Source organism: Temnothorax curvispinosus, unplaced genomic scaffold (genome assembly GCF_003070985.1).
Source record: "Temnothorax curvispinosus isolate PA1 unplaced genomic scaffold, ASM307098v1 QBEX01001101.1, whole genome shotgun sequence".
In the NCBI taxonomy this organism is placed as follows: domain Eukaryota; kingdom Metazoa; phylum Arthropoda; class Insecta; order Hymenoptera; family Formicidae; genus Temnothorax; species Temnothorax curvispinosus.
In genome coordinates, this window is record NW_020210881.1 from 1 (window position 1) to 19,851 (window position 19,851).

General features: G+C 36.4%; 2 protein-coding genes across 3 annotated transcripts; one reads left to right on the top strand and one right to left on the bottom strand.

The window, feature by feature from the left end:
• Positions 1 to 735: 735 nt before the first annotated feature.
• Positions 736 to 6,240, top strand: LOC112460008 (E3 ubiquitin-protein ligase DCST1-like). The gene is made up of 8 exons (XM_025024417.1): positions 736 to 1,026; positions 1,669 to 1,884; positions 2,030 to 2,331; positions 3,031 to 3,218; positions 3,307 to 3,478; positions 3,929 to 4,283; positions 4,698 to 5,026; positions 5,361 to 6,240. Exons 1-8 carry the CDS (start codon positions 736 to 738, stop codon positions 5,686 to 5,688), a joined length of 2,181 nt encoding a protein of 726 aa, XP_024880185.1. The 3' UTR covers positions 5,689 to 6,240.
• A 321-nt stretch (positions 6,241 to 6,561) lies between these two features.
• On the bottom strand, positions 6,562 to 18,396 carry LOC112460015 (transcriptional adapter 2B). 2 transcript variants are annotated; one of them, XM_025024439.1, is made up of 11 exons: positions 17,989 to 18,084; positions 17,790 to 17,887; positions 16,981 to 17,040; positions 16,758 to 16,899; positions 16,183 to 16,400; positions 15,497 to 15,726; positions 15,156 to 15,387; positions 14,296 to 14,345; positions 13,641 to 13,990; positions 7,852 to 8,055; positions 6,562 to 6,905 (listed from the first exon to the last, which is right to left on the bottom strand). In XM_025024439.1, the coding sequence occupies exons 1-11, from the start codon at positions 17,993 to 17,995 to the stop codon at positions 6,709 to 6,711; spliced, it is 1,788 nt and encodes a 595-aa protein (XP_024880207.1). In that variant the 5' UTR covers positions 17,996 to 18,084; the 3' UTR covers positions 6,562 to 6,708. The 2 variants fall into 2 exon arrangements, with proteins under 2 accessions (XP_024880207.1, XP_024880199.1); XM_025024431.1 differs by lacking the exons at positions 6,562 to 6,905; positions 7,852 to 8,055 and adding an exon at positions 12,623 to 13,575 and having other exon boundaries at positions 13,654 to 13,990; positions 17,989 to 18,396.
• Positions 18,397 to 19,851: the final 1,455 nt, after the last annotated feature.

Here is a 19,851-nt window from a genome sequence, read left to right on the forward strand (position 1 = left end):
TAATCCTGTGTGGTATAACGATTATATCTTTTTTCCGTGTGTAAATGGATAAAGCGCATAGCGATCAAGGAATTTATGTGTTATACGTGAAGAGAATTCTCGTGTTCCAATTCTTTTTTCGTATTCCATAGACGAGATGTATTACGTGTGCGTGGCCTCGAGTTTTAGACGACTCGTGCAAGGGACGATTGTATAATCATCGTTATGCATTCCGGCAAAATTTCTCTAATTCGTAAATTTAAATTCCTCGCTCGAGGCATTTTGGCCTTGTATAAATTATCAGCAATTGTAATGCAATATCGTCCTCTGTAGCGGACAAAATTGATTCGCGGAAATCAACTCGTGTGTAATCTCGGCAGCGTACTTTTGAGAAGCACATAATTATAATACGATGTCACGTGAATAAAATAATTTACAATTGATTTAACTTTGTGATATTTCTCTGCGTTTTTTAGATGAATATTTTATTTTTAACAATTTTATTTCGAAGCCTGCAATTTATTTTGTACGTTTTAAATATTTTTGTAGAAATTTTCAATATTTCGATGAATTTTTATGTCTTTAACCAACTAGAGCCCTCTTAGAAAATTCGCACCCGTGGAAAAATCGATTCCATCCGACAGACGGACATTCGTCTGATTTCAGAGATCAACTCTGAAAGTTTCGCGTTTCATAATCCGCGACAAAGTAGCTTATCAGCCGGAGGACTTTTGATTTCGCAAAAGGAGAAAACGAATGCCCGGCTTGGAGCGGATTAATCGCTGCGGCCGTCTGATCGAGGGCGCGCGACGGGATTTCCTGAAATATTATCTGAAAAAATGTCCGACCCTATTTCACATCTGCTACGATCCGATCGGCACCCATCGAAAAGCGAGGGCCTTCATCGGATTTCTCTACGGATTTGTCGCAGCTGTCGTGTTGTACGAGGGCATAATCGTCGATCTACAATTTGACACGTATACCAGCATCTCTTTGGGAGCCATCCTTGTCGCGATGCTATCGATAGGATGTGCATCATCGATACAGGTAATCTCTTTTCTTACTTCACTCAATTGAGCTAATTACCTCTTTTGCTATATATGTACCCCCTTGTGTTATCCTACATTTATTTTATCGACGCGCTTGACTAAGCATCAACAGTGATGTACCTCTCTCTCCCTCCGTGAGAGACATTCTTTTCTCTAAAATAGCATAATCACGTTACTATGTTGACCATATTGCGTACTTTTATTGCTCGGAATCCTTGATGGAGTCGGGTTGAAACGAACGCGTTTGCCTTGCTAAATATTTTACAAATCGGAACTTGCCTAGTTCTGTGAATTTAACTGCGTCGTATATAACATGCATTATGTATAGTCGCGTCACGCACGTTGCCTTGTCCACACAATCCGATTCTTTTCTTACATCGGATTACAAATATTTGTTAAGTAAATGCGCGGTTTGTCGCGATTTCCATTGATAATAAGAACATGTGGTTACGATAATTATAACCAGTTTATACATTTACTTTGAAGCAAAATGATTCATTTTTATTCAATTAGCTATATTAGAAAAAAACAAGGAAATACATAGGATGTTTAAGCAATATATATAATAGGTATCTTATAACTCTTACTATTTAAATAGTTATTACTATTTAAAAAATATTTAAGGTGAGAATTTGAATAGGTAAGATGCATCTGTCTTTTGACAATACCAACCTTCCTCGGCCGATCCGGGCGCAACGTTTTGAGGGCTCTCGTATTGGGGTACGTAATAGCCGGGCCGATATTCAATCTAACGTACAACAGTAAAGAAGTGGTGAGGACTTTCGCTTGCACAACACAGTTGACGTACAATCTCACCCAGACACGCTTCGATCTCATGTTCAAGCCATTCCAGCAGGTGTATCTGCTCATCAGAATAATAAAATGCAATGAGCACCGTCAGCATCGAATTTCGAAGAAGAGTAGTCGTTTATGTCGACGAAACTTCGAATCGCGAAATCACCGATATAATCGAGCTATAATAAATATCTAATGATACGCAGGCGGTGCTCGCCATGAAAGCGGATGCGAACGAGCTGAAGGACACCTTATCCTCGGTGAGAGATTTGATGAGTCCGATAGTCGAGGAAATCGAGGGCGAAGAGGAGATGAACAGGCTGAAAGAGGAGAACGACTATTTGGATGAGCTCCAGGACGATACGAGGAGGAGCGACGAGATCGAGGAGAAACATGAGAAAGAGATCGCGAACGCGAGGTCCGAGGCTGATGTTTACGAGGCGAAGTACAAGAGGAAGATCGAGGCGCGCTGCGAAGAGCAGCTTAGCCGCGGTGCCGAACGGTGCAGGTATAAGGACATTTAACACGGACCTGATCTAAATAACATCGACGAACTTCGTGGTCCGCGAATAAGATCCTACGTTTCTTGTGTTTCGTAAATGGATTTCTAGAAATTCATTCCCATGCAGATCCGGCGAATGGTATGGTGATACCAATGACAGGATTGACGAGACGACGATTCTCTTGCAGGAAGATAAACGAAAACCGTAGAATTCATTCTTTCATAGTTTTTGGGAAGAATATTATTGAATATGAAATTAATTCTATTCATTGTTAGCTGTGCGGTTCCTCGTAATAATTTACACATAGAAAGAAAAGAAGTGTCAAATCAACATTTATATGTTCAAAATAACGCGTTCATTATTTTGTTTTTATACGCAACAATCTATAATTTTTTTATAAAAATTTGATAATCTTAAACTTCAATATTACATTATTTTTTCTTGATTGATTTATATAAAATTACTTCATTCAAGCAAGTTTTTTTTTGTTTAACATTTTTAACGCAAGATAATCTTATTTCAAGATTTCAACGCTGAAACTAAAGATATTTTCAAATCAAGAATACTCCTTTTTCTTCTTTACAGTTGTCGCAAAAATATCACTGTCTTTTCACAAATATGTGATACATTTTATAAGTCTCTGAATATTTCTTTTTTTCAACTGTTTGTTTCTAATTTGTATTTAACATAAGGATGTTTTTCAGAGACATGTTTGGTGACGCTTACGACAAGTGTTACGACACAGTGACGATCTTCGCGGCCTGGCTGCTGTGCTGGCCAATGAAGCTCACCTTCGTGTGCAACCTGGTGCAGGCTCTCGGCGGTTCCAATATCTGCGATCCCGAGGGGAAAGTGGACGCTGGTATCGGCGAGGGTTACGTCGCTTTAAAAAGTGAATATTATTCGATAAAAATTTAGGAATGAACCCATTGAACTCCCCCCGCGACGTTTTCGCGAGATATTGTCTCCTCTTCGTGAAGGAGCCAGGGATGCGTTCAGCAAAAGTCTCAAGGACGCGAAACTTCAGTACAGAGTGAGGAAGATGCCGGTGATCCTAGATCTTCACGACGCCACGGACGCTGCCCAGGCTGTGATGCACGAATTCAATGCACGCAGAAAAGTCTTTGAGTCAGTGATGATGATTATCAAAAGGTATAGCAAGAATGTAAATAATTTCAAGGATAAATTGTTCCTCTCTTTAGAGTAAAAATAGAAGCAAACTGTGCGGAAAAATTTTGCACGACAGCAAAGCTTGTTTTCTTTTTACTAATAGAACCACACATGGTATTATTTTAAAATATAGTTTCAAATACATTATTGCCTTTTTTGATTATTTGTTTGTATATGGAGGGGTAAAAACTAGAGTAGTGTAAGTCAATTTTTTAAAAACATTTTCTCGTGTGCATAGATGCAATCTGTACAATATATAAGTTGCATCTATGCACATAAGAAAATATTTAAAAAATTTTGACTTACACCACTCTGGTTTTTACCCCTCCATATGTACATATATAAGGAAAATTTGGTTCGTTTTCTACTGACCTAAAGTCTATCTTTATAACATATATATAAATATAATATATATTTTATACAATTATCCAGATGTCTATCCTTCGTTTTCTTGAGAATAATCGTAAGTGCTCAGACGTATCACGAGAAATATCTGGCTGAGATCGAGCATGACAACATATATGTCACTTCGTACTTCCGTAAGATCGACGCGAGACGAAAGGCTCGCGGTAGTCTGACCCTACTGCCTCTGAAGAAGATCGAGAGATCGAAATTCGTGGATCCATACAGCCTGCGACCGGGCGAAGCCGAGCGGGTGAATTTGACTGGCCAAACGATGAAGTTGATCCTCGAGATGCTCAGCGTGACGACGTTTATATTGCTGGACAGGCTCTTCTTCGAAGCGCTCGATTTGGTCAGAAGACACTCCCGCATGGAATATACTCAGGTTCGAGATTTGCGAGGCGATCCTTGTTATTTCCAGTTTAGATTTGAATTTAATTTTGAATTTAAGCCCAAGATTCTTTCGACAAGTGAACTTTCGAAACAATTCTTCACATATCTCAAGTTTAATTCCCCATTTTTTATTTGCAAATTTGATAAAAAGATTTTCAGTTTCGATTAATTCATCTAAACGTAATGCAAAAAAAGGGGAAATCCATACGATTCTTCGCTTTTGACTTAAGAAAATAACGTAGCTACAATGAAGGTCAAGAGATCTTTAAGCAATGATAAATAATGATGAGCAACTAACATATGCAAAATGGCCAGAACCAATACGGTTTTTCCTAACGCGTTATATAAGTTAATTATTGTTTATCCTGTTCGATCTGTCTTGAACTTTAACTTGTACTGTTTCCAGGCGGGTCATCACGACATGACCTTGGAGGTTCGCGGAATCGGAGTGATAGCCTCTCTGATACGCAGCGTCATCCGCGGATTCAACGTGAAGAGGCGAGTGAAGACCGTGGTGTCCAACAGCGCGTGCTTACCGCGGGCCACCAGAGTACCGAATTACATGATCCTCAAGATCTACTCGATCTATCTGGCCATTTGGGTGTTGCTGTTCACCGCCGCTTACACCCAGCGGCTACGGCGCGTGATCTGCTCGTTCTTCTACAGGAAGCGCGAGAAGAGGCGCGTGCTGTACCTCTACAACGAGAGCCTGAGACGTAGACTCGGGCACGCCAGGTAGAGACGGGATTAAATATATCTCGCGATTAAGTTCGCACCTCGTCGGATTCTCTCTCCTCTGAGTTCTCTATATGACTAATTCGAGAAACGGAAGAGGTACTTTCAAATAGAGAGTCCCTAACTGAATAGATTCGAGTCTCCTACGAATAAGAGACTCGGTTTTTTCCACATCGCTCGTTTTGTATGATAAGATTTAATTCCGGATAAAGTATTATAGCTTATCTTATGAATGGTGCTCGAACCATTTTTATGAAACAAAACTCAGATATCAGAATTGATTCGAATCTTCGTGAATATACATGCCGACCTTGATTCTATCTCCGATATCAAGGTTTATGCGAGCCAGGGTCAAGACTCTGGCCAGGACTCGTCGGCTGGAATACGACATAGATCCGTGGATCGCGCTGAGGCTGCGCTGGCCGGCGCTCTGCGGCTGGTTGGCGATCTTTGCCCGGGCACGTTACAGGTGCCTCGTCTGCGGCGAAGTGGAGCCGAGGAAAGGTCCGCAGTTCCGTAGATGCACGACACCCGGATGTCCCTTCGTCCATTGTTCCGAGTGCTGGGACGACATCGGTAGGATTTGCTATGCCTGCACGGACATCGGCGAAACAACGACGGAGGACGACACAGACGAGTTTGACACTCACGTAACAAAGTAGAAGGAGGGTTGTACATACGATTTCGTAGATGTTTCATTCGATACGCGGATTGTTATATCATAAACTATATTATCAAGTCAATTAGATTTATATAATAAAGTTTTTATTTCATAAAAGGAGTTACATGAAGGAAATAACGAGTACAAATTCAGAATTTTACGATTATTTACAAATATGTTTCCAAAAATTGAGGCTTATAATTTCAACGAGTTTTGAATTTCCCGTACTCCATGAAAATAATGTTTTTTTATAAGATATGCGTAAATACATAATATAAATCTAATTGATTTGACAATTGATATTCAGTATAACGTACAATAGTATAATATAATTAATACCATATCAAAATATTATCAAAAAGTTATCTGTATGCCGATGTATATACACATTATACTGATATTTATATCATTCAGTTTATTATTTAATTGTTATATATAAAAGCGAAAAACATATCAATAACATAATCGATATAAAAAATACCGGATGGTATCATGGAATTTAGTTCGACATTCGAAGATCGATTCTAAATATTTGCGTATTTTTTACATTATCTTCATACTTCGTACATCAAACTCGGGAAATGCAGTAAAAAGTCCCGATCTTTTTATTATGCGTACTTCGCTGCGACGTTGCCTTGAATTTTAATCGCTAGTTTTTATTAGTGTTATTTGAAAGAAGTTTCTTGACACGCCGCGAGCGGAAATCTTCCGCTCGGTAATAGCTATATTCATGTTAAAGTTTTTTTCCGTGTAAAAGAAAGCCGCGCGACTAGGATTCAAATGAGGAAAATATCAGAGGATCCCGTGCACCATCGAGCAACGAAGCTAAACACGACGGCATAAATACGCGCGGAACATATCACGATACAGAGTATATATTATGAACGATATTTTATTTGCATACACGCATATGTTACATTCTAATCGTCAAATCGCAACTATAGAAGGACGGTGAGACAATTAGCATTGCGTCATAATAGTTTTGCAGCATATATTCGTTTCCCTCCACGTCGATTTCTGATTAGATCTCTACGTTTTCCTCCTTGGCCATATCCTCGTACCTCTTCGCGTATTTTCCGTCCGAATCGTATTTCGCCTTCAGCTCGTTCCACATATCTCTCTTGTTTAACACCAGGAATTTTATCACCTTTCTGACGAGTGTCTTCTGATGATCCGAACATTTCGCACATTCGGTTTCTAGCGCTTCGGTTATGTGTTCTGCAATTATATGATTTATTATTCATCTAACGATATTGAATGCGATCGCGATACCGATGCTTTGTCTCGATGACGTCAGAATCGACCTTTAACACGCGATACAATTAGCCATCAAAGATCTTAACATGTGATTATAGAGATGTTCTTCCTAACAAATTGAATATTTATTAGTCAAGCGTAATTTAACGAGCGATTCAATGCTTCCTAAGCAAAAACGCTTTACAAGCTTGTTTTAACACAAAAGAAACCGTATGTCGGTGAATAAAGTTTTCTTTGCATATCTTACGTCACAATAAGTTACAAAGTTTTCTGCCTCTCTAAGAAATACGTTTTTAAAGCTGCTTCTGCAAACGATTCTTCTTTTCCAATACATTTACACTCTTCCAGCGTCTTAACGGCAATAAATAATTATGAGATCTTTCGATTAAATATAATTAACATTAGAATCAATGCCACGCACGCAGACTATCCAAACGCGAATAATAATCTAATTCAACTCGTTTGAAATGTTTTTCTATCCAAGCTGCACTTATAATAGCGAACTCTAGTTCGCTATTGATTTCTCTGGAAATTTCTCATATTTTGTAAAAAATTTTGTAAGAATTGAGACTTATATGAAAAATTCTGAAAAATATATAAAATTTCCAGATACTCCAGAAATAAATGGATGAGGATTTTCGGAATATTTCAGTATTCGTATATATGAAAACTTCTGATAGATTGCACAGATTTTCTCATATTTATTCAGATTTCTCCAAAGATATGTTGGAAAAATCTGAAATATTTTATTCTTATTTTGTCTGAAAAATGTTCCAATTCGTATAAAATGTCTGAAAAATTCCGAGCATTTTAAGAAAGTCTGAAAATTTTTATTCTGATTAATAGTATAAAAAATTCCGAGACATTTTTCCACTAGAGAATAGAAGAACACGTGTGCGATACTCACTCTTCAGTTCAACAGCTTCAGCGGGGCATCTAACGTTGGGCTTGTCCAGCATACAATCGACATATCGCTTCAGCAATCGGTCGTTACTAAGAATTTGATCTACATCTATGTTGTCGTATTTATGCGTGTACTCGTCCGATGTGTCCGCGTGGACGTAGACGACGGAAATTACAGCGAACAGGCAAATCACTGCGAGTTTCATGACTGCAACACCCATACACGTCCGATTAAACGCAAAACTCGAGTTTGGGGTAACTGCGTGTTGTGCCGCAAGTGATTTTGAAAGAATTTCATGGAATCTACAATTATGTTAATTAACGTTAACGGCATAAACGAATATCTATCACTTGCGGAAACTTACTACCGATCTCTTACGGAAAAATATACTACAAAAGATTACTGTAGTTGCAAAAAACTGCATTCATGCAATAATATAATTATTAGGCTACCAAAAGATTCAACCCTCGGATCCTAAATGGCATTTTTTCTAATTAACTGTAAGATTCATATCGGTTCACGTATTATTGTTTACATAAATTTTGTATCACGATATCCATCGCGAAAAATTAAGGGAAGATTGATCGCGTTGCGTTTCTTGAAAGAATAAGTATCTGCAAGCGCACCCGCTCTTCAATAACACATCAAAATTTGCGAATTTGATTCTTCTTCTTTAAGAACACTGTTAAATATTAAAGGATGAAATTTAAACCAATACTTTGGGTTAAATAACATTTTGTTACTTTTAACTACTGTTCCTGTCTTTATTATTTTAACACAAAACAGTATTATTTCAATCTCATTATTTTAGTTAAATTAACGATCGACATATTGAGTAGGAGCAGTGGCAATCTATAGAAATAATTAAAAATAATTCAAATTGAATATAATTTAACGCTATGAATTTAACAGTGAAGATCGACATATTGAATAGGAGCAGTGGCAACTTATAGAAATAATTAAAAATAATTCAAATTGAGTATAATTTAACACTATGAATTTAACGTTGAAGCAGTATTGGATTCGCGCGAGATACGTAATGAAAACACGACGTCGCACGACGATAAAAAATATCGGACGAGGCGTGGTACATAATGAGACATTTGCATTTCGATCAGACGCGATTGCGCGGCGAGGATTATTGTCTCGAGACACGTGTAATCTTTTCAGATTAACACTGTTAAATTTGTAGTGTCAAATTCAATTTGAGTCATTTTTAACCATTCCTATTATAGGTCGGTCTTACTCAATATATATCATTAATTTAACTAAAACAATGTTAATTTAAATCAATGGAGTTAAACTAATACTGTTTTGTGTTAAAACAATAAATTTGGACACACATGTTAGTAAAAAGTAACAAAATATTACTTAACTCAAGGCGTTGGTTTAAACTTCATCCTTTAATATTTAACAGTGTACAGACCCCTTTTGGGAGAGCGTCACAAATAAATTTCCACATTTAATAATCGGTGCAATTATCTTCCTTTTTTTCGGTTTGCGTTTATGAAACACACTGCCCCATGTGTCGGTGGGGCGCAAACCCGAAAGTCAATGCGACAGTTAATTTATCTGCGCAATCACCTCCAGTTTCGAAAGCGGAGTCGCGACAAAGAAGTTCGCGCCGATCGACGCACGATAATAATGCTCACCTAACACGTATTATTCGCGATCTGACGTAATTGTACGAGATGTACCCGTGTGACTTGACTTTATATAGATGCGAAGAAGCGTACGGCAGGGTGGGAATGGTACCGATTCATTCCGCGAATTCCGCCTTCATCATCAGCCAGCACCTTCACCTTCGCACCCGCGATGGAAAACGCTTCCACGCGTCAGCATCGGCTTTAATGACGCACTATCATTTTTTCTCTCTTCTCACTAGAGGACTTAAAAATGCAAAAGTGATTATCAACGGAGTGTCATTGCCGCAACGATCGGTTCTTCTTGGGAAAAAAAAAGGAACTATCCAGCTGGACGCCGTCTCCAATGGGCATAATTTAAAATCTATTTTCCGCGAATGGCACATTACAGAATGGGATGGAAAATTTTCTTTTTGAAGAAATTTTAGATTTATCACATGATCTATGCATCGATTTTAACCTTCGCATTTGCATATCACTTAAAAAACGATGTAACCGAAGATTTTTCGTTCTATTTGCATTCATTTCTTCTTTAAAAAATTCCATCACGAGAATAGAAGAAGCAATATTATTTCAACGCCTTGAAATTAATATCAATATTAATTATTATTGCAACAACAAAAACTGATTATAGATAAAACTGGATTATAAAATTAATATTCAAGGCTCCGCAATGATCGAACAAATAATTCATTTTTGATTTCTGATTTCAGACAAGTGATTTTTCGAGAATCGCTGTACCTAGCTGTAAACATCTCGGGCGATGTTATTTCCAGAAAATGTCAGCTCTATTTTTCATCTCATTTTTTCAAACGTTACTGAACGACTATAACTTTTCAAAACTTGACATGGTCGTTCATCTTTCTGTCATTATTAACAAAAATATCTCAAGCGCAACATACACGCGCATTTTCTTTCTCTCTCTTTTTCGCTCAATTGCATTCGAACTGAAACAAGCAGAAGCGTAAGTAACGCGCTGGTTCGAAGAAACGTAATATACGAGAAAAATATAATTGAAGGATATCGGGTAATTAGAAAAAAAACATCGTTACGAAAAAACGTTACACGTTTTTAATCTAAAAGGTTGATTAGCTATGACTCGATGATCCCACGATGTTTGGAAGCAATTGAGACTTATTAAAGTAATCAGTATATAATTATTACCACGTGCATATTTCACACACGAGGCTTTATCTCTCTCTTATCAGTATATAATTATTACCACGTGCATATTTCACACGAGGATCACAACGTTAACTTGTATATTCATCTGGGAGACCAGTGGAGAAGCAAGAAGGTATAGCGTTCACAGAAATCGTTCACACAAGTCTTTCTTAAATGAAAATATCGCATAATTTATTTATCGCACAATATGTTCGACGAATATCCGTGTCGGAGTATACATCATAATAAGTAAATTGTAAAGAGTCTAATTTTCTGTTGTTCAATTGAGAAAATAGTGCGCACAGTGTAACACGCGTGTCGAAGATCATATAGACAATTTATTGTGACCGAAGCGGTACTTGATACGTCATTCTTTATCCGACTACAGTTGTTTCGTAAGGATTGTTCTATTAGGGGTAAATTTCGATGTTGACGCGCTATAGCTAAAATATCGACTTTTACATACATATCGCAAAAAACGAGACCTTTAATCGCTGATCTCGATTGCTTACCTACGACACGCACAACGCTTACGACAGGAAGCCGTTCCAATAATACACATTAGCTATGTATCACCAAATATAGTCGGATAAACGGAAGAGGTATTTGTTTAATATCTATACAAAATATGAGCGAGTCGTTTGTATTTTAACGTCGCTCTGTTCATAGAAATGTTTCTCTTCGCGCGCGCGCACACACATACAAATACGCACACACACAAACATACATACATACGCACGCACAAACGTACAGGCACACAAAGAGAAAGTCTGGATATAGAATTTGTCTATCTACTTAAACCTGAGTAGGTCTTTGCTCCTGTTGTTATGTACAAATAGATAGGCTCTCTTTTATATCTACATAATTAGGACCTATATATACATTTCATCGTGTCCCTCTATTTAGACTTACATATACAATTTTAATAAGCGTGAAAATTTCGGGGACAATCGATTTAAATATTTAACGTTATCGTACGGCTACGAAATTCCTGCTCTATTACTTTAGGGGTAAGTAATATAAAAGCATACGTTACATTCCAAAAAACATACTCGCGTCGTTATCTTAAGTTTCGTAAAATAAAAATCGCAAATTGTTCACATCAGTCGACCCAAAAAGATCATCCGCGAGTCGGATCACTTTGATGACATTGAAATTATCTTAAAAAGTATTCAATGAGATTCGGATCTAAATTGTTTAATTTTTTTATTTATGTATATGATAATATTGATCGATAAATTATTCTTACGTTTTGAATGGGAAAGAATGTAAAAGTACGGCAAAAATAAAAATAGTTTCTCTCAATAATTTTTACATACTTTGTGTATATCGCTTTGAAATAAACATTTCCATAATGTTTCTTACGGAGGCAGCTTTTGTGGTATCACAAAATTCAACACACGCGTACTAATATTAAAAAGGTTATTTTCGTGGATTTTGACTTTTAAAGTGATAAAAAATAATTACGCTCTCAAATTATCTGTTAGGTGTCTTTTTCGTTACCGGAAATTTAGTTTAAAATTTTATTGTAATAATAATAATAATAATAATAAGAGCGACTCTTTATTGTCGCAAGATTATAATTCTTTGTGCTTTGAAGTATATAATCATTAAGAAGGTATTTCCTTGTTGTATATACAAATACTATACAAATAAAAGGCAAATTATCTAATACTATACATCGTACATTAATTGAATACGTGAATATTTGTATCATCCTTCGTCAATAAGGAATTTTTTCAGACCAAATAAAGGAATCAATTATCAAATAGATTATACATATAGCGTCACATACATAATTATATAATCATGGCTTGCATGGTACGCATAATGCGTATCATAACATATTTTAATTATATGGATTGTCAACCGGTTTATCAAGATTTATCATTCTACATTTCTTGTAAAATAACCAATTTCTTTTATATATTACATCATTAGTCTTCATTCATATACGTACATATCAATATTTTAATAGCAATATACATCTAGCTAATAAATAACAACAATAATTATCATAGAGTAGTTAATTTCAATAATTTCTATACTGTCTTAAAAAGTTTCGATATATATCTTAGCACACTGCTTTGTATACTACGATATTTTATAATTCAAAAACAAAGATGCATGAATAATCTTGATATTTCCTTATTGCCGAATATGAACATTCAAAACAGAAAGTTGCGCGACGGGCATTATCTACACACGGAAATATAACACAGTGGAAGAATTAATTGAGCAATACGTTCAATGGCTCTACGTAGGCAGTGTTAAGAGATTCTTTCAAATAGCATTTAATTGGAAATGATAAGTAAAATAAATATATTAAGGGCCGATTCTCTAAATATTTGTAAATGCTTGTCACAATTACTGAACTGTTTATTATTTTCGACATTTATAGCTAGCCTATAAGAAAAACCAATTTGAAAACATTTTAAAAGCCATTTAAAAAAAGAACAAAAAAGCGATTGAACAATTTCCGAGATTTTATCATCGTGGAATCGGCCCTGAACTCATTGCCAGTTTTATCACAAAAAAACATAAATTGCGCCTGATTATGAATCCATTTCATCCTACGTTGAACAATAGATCGCGTTATATCATAGCAACATCCTTGTTTAAAAGAATCAGCAACAATGCATCTACTATAATATGCATACATGCGTTTTTTTTTCTTCCGTTTCCTCTCTTCATCTGCCTTATATTTAACTGAATCAGACTTAAGAATTTTAGTTATATCTATATCTAAGACTTAGCTTATAAGATTAGAGATGACTTAGAGTGGCAAAATAGTCGTAAATTTTTACACATTTGATCAATTGGCTGTGATCCAACCGTTAGCTACTAGATAATGAAGAATTTTGCTTTCTGGTTCTGATTGAGGAACAATACTCGATCTTCTATTACCGTTTAAATATTCCTGTGACATTAAAAACGATATTAGCAAATTATATGCAACAGTTACGGCAATAAAAGCAAATCGACGTTCATCACTTACTTGTAATAACAATGTCTTTTGCGTCAAATACTGAGTCGGCTTTAGATCAAGTTGAATACACAAGGATTTTTCTTGCTTCGTTAAAAGATGAGACGCAGCCTCCAATTCTATATCTCGCTCTGGGATAGAAGTGCTACCACCGCTGTAACCTTTTTCTTGTGAGGAACTGGGGCTGGAAGTCGATTGATTGGAAGTGTTTGGATTGCTATCCGACTCCGCCCACTGATTGGCTGGAGTCGTCGTCCGATTGTGACTGGTTTGACTGACTGTAGGGCTGGCCAAGTCTTGCTTTACAATGTATTTTCGGTCGATTGAAGAGTAACTTTTTTCTTCTTCTCTGTAAAGAAAAAAGAAAGAAAATGCGCACAATTCCTTTAGCCGTATAGAGTATTTTATTAGTAATTCTAGAATTTTAAAAGTTTAACAACAGTCTAAGATATTGTAACAATACTATTGCTGCAACTTGAAAAGGAGCTTTACATAACAACGCTTAACAGAAACAATGAAGCAGACAAAAAATTTTCATTAAATATATAAATACAAAATAGAACAAAGATATGCGTGATGATGTGAGAAGTAGCGATAATTATAAATCCCGCAATACAAAATGTAACATTTAATCCTACAAATATGACATCTCACCTTCTTTTTGAAGTGCTGCGTTGTATTGGCGTGGACGGCCCACTGCTGCCCTAAGTGAAATGCAAACTGATACAATCTGTTCACAAATGCCTGGCAACACGCACCACAAACAGTAGAATTAGTTAAAAATAAGCAAAAGCTAGTGTATACAATATAGTTAAAGGTCTCAACTCTTTCTTTTAATTTTTAATGTACATATAAATGTACGAAGAGAATAAAAACCAAATATAGAAATAGTTGTAATTATTTTAAATAATTTTCTTCACATATCCTTTACGAAAGTATGAGATCAATGAAATATATATAAAGTTTATTACAAAAGAAGATAATAGAAATAGTAAAATTGATACATAATATTAATATATATCTTGTTACAGAGATAAATGTCTTGTCCACACACTTATACATATAGAACATATAAATTCAAAGTAAAAGTTAAATGTCTATGTATAAATTAACACTGACACAAGTAAAAAGTTAAATATCTATAATAACGCACACAAAAATGACATGGTATAACAATTATAATAAGAAGCACAATAACATTGCTGCTTAAAATATCATTTTTTTCAAGTGATATTTTGAGTGATATAAGTAGGTATAAAATATTTCAAGTGATATATGTAAGTCTGAGATATCTTGGGTGATATCTCATAGTAACGTCATACATTGATATGTACTCAGCTTTAGCATGCGTTAGCATTTGGTAAAAAACTACGATAATATATCATTCTTCTTATATAAATATATGACTAGCTTTCACGAATGCACATATATAAAAGTATCATGAAATATAAAATATTCTACATCCATACAGTGTCATAACAAGACGTTATATAAAAATAAAAATGTATACTTACAGATTTCTTTTCAGTCCAATGATCCACTGTATCATTTTGTCTTTGAGTCTGCGCAAGAACCTGCTCGAAATGAGCGCATTCCTCGTGTCTCGTAATGCCGTTCTCACGATAGCGATACAGCTCCGAGAGCCGTAAGCGCAATTCTCTTTCCCTCTCGAGATTTGTTAGGAACTGTTCGTGCTCTTGTGCTGTGTAAAACTGTGCGAATACACGCATTCTGTCCCTAAATTCTCTGCGTAAAATAAACGAAATGCTTAATACGTTGAACGAGCGAAGACAATTAATCTATCAAAATATTGCGCAAAACACTAAGAAAAAAGTAATATTAATATAAATCGTACTTTTCTTCTTTCGTCCATTTTTTCTTTATTCCTTTATCTTTCCTGGATGATGCAAAAAAAGCAGACACAAGCTGGTAATCTCTTACGACGCGTTTTCGTCTGGCTCGTTCTCTGAGATTACTGGTGTACATATCAACTTGTGCTAGTTTAAGTGCGATATCAAGATCATCGTCTTCGGCAGGATTCAGGAACAATGAAGAAACGAGAGACTCGGCCTCATGATTGTAATCCTGAAAAAGCATCATAATTGTTAAATTGCATTTCTAACAAAAAAATTAGATCATATTTTAGAAATCACACCTTTAGAAGAATACCGTCACAACTCAAAAATTTATAATTTTTTGGAAAGAGGAAAAACAAATTTAATTTAATTTTTTGAATTGTGAGATAACTAAAGCAATTACAATTACGATATTCTATTATAATAAAATTTATGCTGTTTTTTGAGGTTCGGTGGGATTTACTGGTCAATTTACTTACGACACTTCATCCAGCGACCGCAACATAATTAGTTTGAAAGAATAACGATACTTCTGCCCCGTGCAGCGGATTTCGCGTATAGACGTGTGACACGTTATTATAGCACGTAGGTAATATTTTAAGCATACTTTTTATAGGCTTAACTCAAAATCGAAATTTGAATTGTGACAGTATTTTTCTAGGATTGAGAAAAGTCCCGATTTTACTCTCTCAAAATCATCTCGTTGAGGCATGTAACCCAGTTGTGCAGCTTCTTCCGGGGTGATGTCCAATGGTGGTAATCTGGACGTGAGGTCAGGGGATAGAGGACCATGATCGGACTTTGTCTGATCCGTAAGATTTGGTACGTAGCTATCCGTGGGTGGCCATGTGTGCTTTCCGATGTTACCATTGAGATACCTAGCGATATATTCTTCTTTCGCTTCTGTAATAATAATGAAATAAATTCTATAATGATGGGACGCCAAATAGCTCAGTGCTAGAAAATTGCCTGCCAAACTAAAGATCCGGGTTCGATTCCTGGACTCCCACATACATAACACAAGAAATTTAGAATAAAAATAAAAAATAAAGTATCCAAAACATTTGTATTTAATCCCAAAGTAACTGGGAATTATGGTACTATACAGTATTACTCTTCAAAGACCAACAATCTCCAACAATAATAATAAAATATTATAATGTAAAAGACGAGGGGAAAACGATACGAACTAATTTAAAAAATCGACTCTAGACTTTGTGAGTTTCTCACGATGTTTACAAAGCATGTCAGTTAAATTACCTTCTGGCGTACGCGTCTCGATATGTTTACTGATGTCTTCCCAGTTTCCAAAACCAAACTGTTCGATAGCGTCCAGAAGTCTCAGCTGTTCTCTAGCGGTCCAATTGCCACGACCATTGAATATGCTGATCGTACCAGAGTCCTAAGTTGATGTTTGTAGAAGTATATTAGTGCTAGTACTTCTACAGCGTATAAATTTCAAAATTGTCTGTTTGGTACATACCATAAATTGATAGGCATGATTATTTTTGTGTTGACCAATTTCAGCACCGGCGGAAAAACACTGAAAACAATTTACAAAGTTAATACATCTTTTAATTAATTAATATTATCAATTAATATTTTTTTTATTAATATTTCCAATTTTGTAAATAGTTTTCATATTTTTTTAAATAATAAATTTATGCGTCAGAGTATCTCATATTCATACTTTTATACAAAAATAGATTCAAATATCGTATCTTGCCAAAGAATATCATTTCTTGCCAAAAACAAAACGCTTACTCAGTATAAATAATTTGAATGACAAATAATATTCAAAAATATTTATTACTATGAAAGAAACATTTGTGCGCACTTCAATGATTCATTATATTACCTGTTAAAAAACTACGATAAATATTCATATACGATTTAAAATCATAATATCAAAATTTCATAGACGTCACAATTCGAAATATCCGCCAATACGCCCACGTGTATTTTAGCCATCGCAGCTCCATTCACAAGTTCGTAAATAGAACAAAGGTGCTCAAAAAAGGGGGGGGAGAAGAAATGGAGGGTGAGAAATGCGGAAACACAAGTGAAACACACCTAAAAGCGGATGGTGACTGAAACTATGAGAGAAGTACGAAATAAAAAGTGAACCGATGGAAAGGAGAAAATAATAAGAAGAGAAATCGGGGAACGTGGCATGGAGAGGTGAGAAAAGGAGAGCGGAGAAACGGTCGGAAAGGTCGAAGAAAGAAACGTGGCAAGGGGGAGCCGAGGCTGTCACGTGACCCAAAATGGTCGTCCGAACGGTCGACCCACCTGCAAGCAAAGGTCGAACTCCGAGCACTCGATGCACTTGACGCGTAGGCCCGCGATGTCCTCCTGGCAATAGGTGCAGTTGTACTTGGCGTACAGATCTGAAACGCAAGGCGCATAAAGATATAAAGACGGCGATAACGGCAAGGGGGGGTGGGCTCTCGAGAGGGTCGCTCGACGCCGCGACACACGGAATACGCACCCGCCATTATTGTCCCGCTGGATCCTTCCCAGAACAGATTCGGGTGACGTCACCGCATACCATCGGGCCAGTGAGTTTCACGGTATCACGAGGCGCTGGGACGCGGTGCCGCCGCCGTGATCATCATCTTTCCGTTCGCGTTATAGATCCCGCGCGAGAAAAACGTCGCGGAATCGCGACGCGTCTCTCTCTCTCTCTTTCTCTCCCCCCTGCGCAGCCCTCCGTTCACCCCGTGCAGACGTGTGTGATCCGTGAGGAACACCGATCAAAGAAAAAAAAAAAGGAGCGGAAGGGTCGTGTTTACGGCTGTTGCGTCGCGCGACGAATACGCATGCGCCGGGCGTCACTCAGCTGCTCGCCACTGTCCGCGCCGCTCTTGATCATTCTTCGAACGTGGCCCTCCGACGACTAGATGACTCTCGCTCCCGCCCCACTTCCGCTTCGACTTACGCCATAGACGTAATAAGTGTAGATCGGGGGCGAGATCGTGTATCTCGAAACGCGAGGTGAAAATTGCAAAAGTGAAGAAATTCACTAGAGTACCCGCGATTTTATTCGTCGAAATCTAGTAAATCTGTTCACTTTTGGTAATTTCACTTTTTCCTTGATTCTCTCTGGCGCCACGTGTCGCGCAATGCTCGCGCCCGACGAAAGCGCGAAAATCGTCGATGTTTCCCCATTCAGCGCTTCGATTTGAATCTCTTTTTCAAGAAATTTATCGCCACTCGAATTGATGACGTCAATAGAAGGTCAAAATTATGACATTTTTAAATATATATATATATATAGATATATCACTTTTCTCTGCAATAATTATCTTTTTTTTAAATAAGTGCTCTTTTTTTAAACATTTTGGTTTCTTAGCAACCGACAAAACAATGAAAATAAGAGCGATAAAATTGTTTATTTTACTTGTCATCAGCGAACCATGATTTTAAATGGAGTTGTCATTAAATCAGGAATTTCGAAAATGTTCGTAAGGAATGTGCGCAAGGTAACATAATAAATATTATGATTAATTATTAATTAAGTATAAATCATTGTTGTACGAAAGAATCATAGAATATATATATATATATATCTATATATATATAGATATATATATATATATATATATATATATATATCTTAAATCGTCTGGGACGAGTCTTAAATGTTATTACAGCTGTAATTAAGTTGTATTGTTGGATCAGTGCCAAATGCATGTTGTGTATCTACCTAAATAAAGGTGGAAACGTAGTTACCCAGTTTCGAAATAACTTTTATTAATTAAAATAAATTTTTATACTTTTTCTGTAAATAAAATTTTTCAAAAACTCCAGTTTACATCTTTACAAAGCAAAACTTGATAGAAAGAGGAATAAATCTTCTGTGCCAATCTAATAAATCGACGAAAGATATTTTGCATTTTGAGAAAAGAATGTTTTCTCATTAAGAACTCAATTTAACTCGATTTAGATACAACGCATGTACAGTGCTCCAATATTACGAAGATCGTTCGGCACAAATCAACCGCTTGCAGAGTGCAACAAAGCGTTCGAGAAATTTAAATTGAAGCAAGCAAAGATGCAGGTATACATAATAATAATTCCAAACAGTCTAAAAAGCTCGACATAAAAATTGCATGTTAATACACGCATCGTTTATCTCACTAGTGCGACGACGGGCTTCCGGTCTACTTAAAGGGTGGCATGCGCGATAAAATACTGTTTAACATCACGCTAGCTTTGGTCTTGTTTAACACGCTCCAATCAATCTACACAATTAAGGAGTTCTTGACAAGATTTTAATTTTGCGCGTGTCGAAACGTACCTCTTGAAAGTACAGGTATTTTATTCGGGAATCGACTTGTATAAGCCAGAA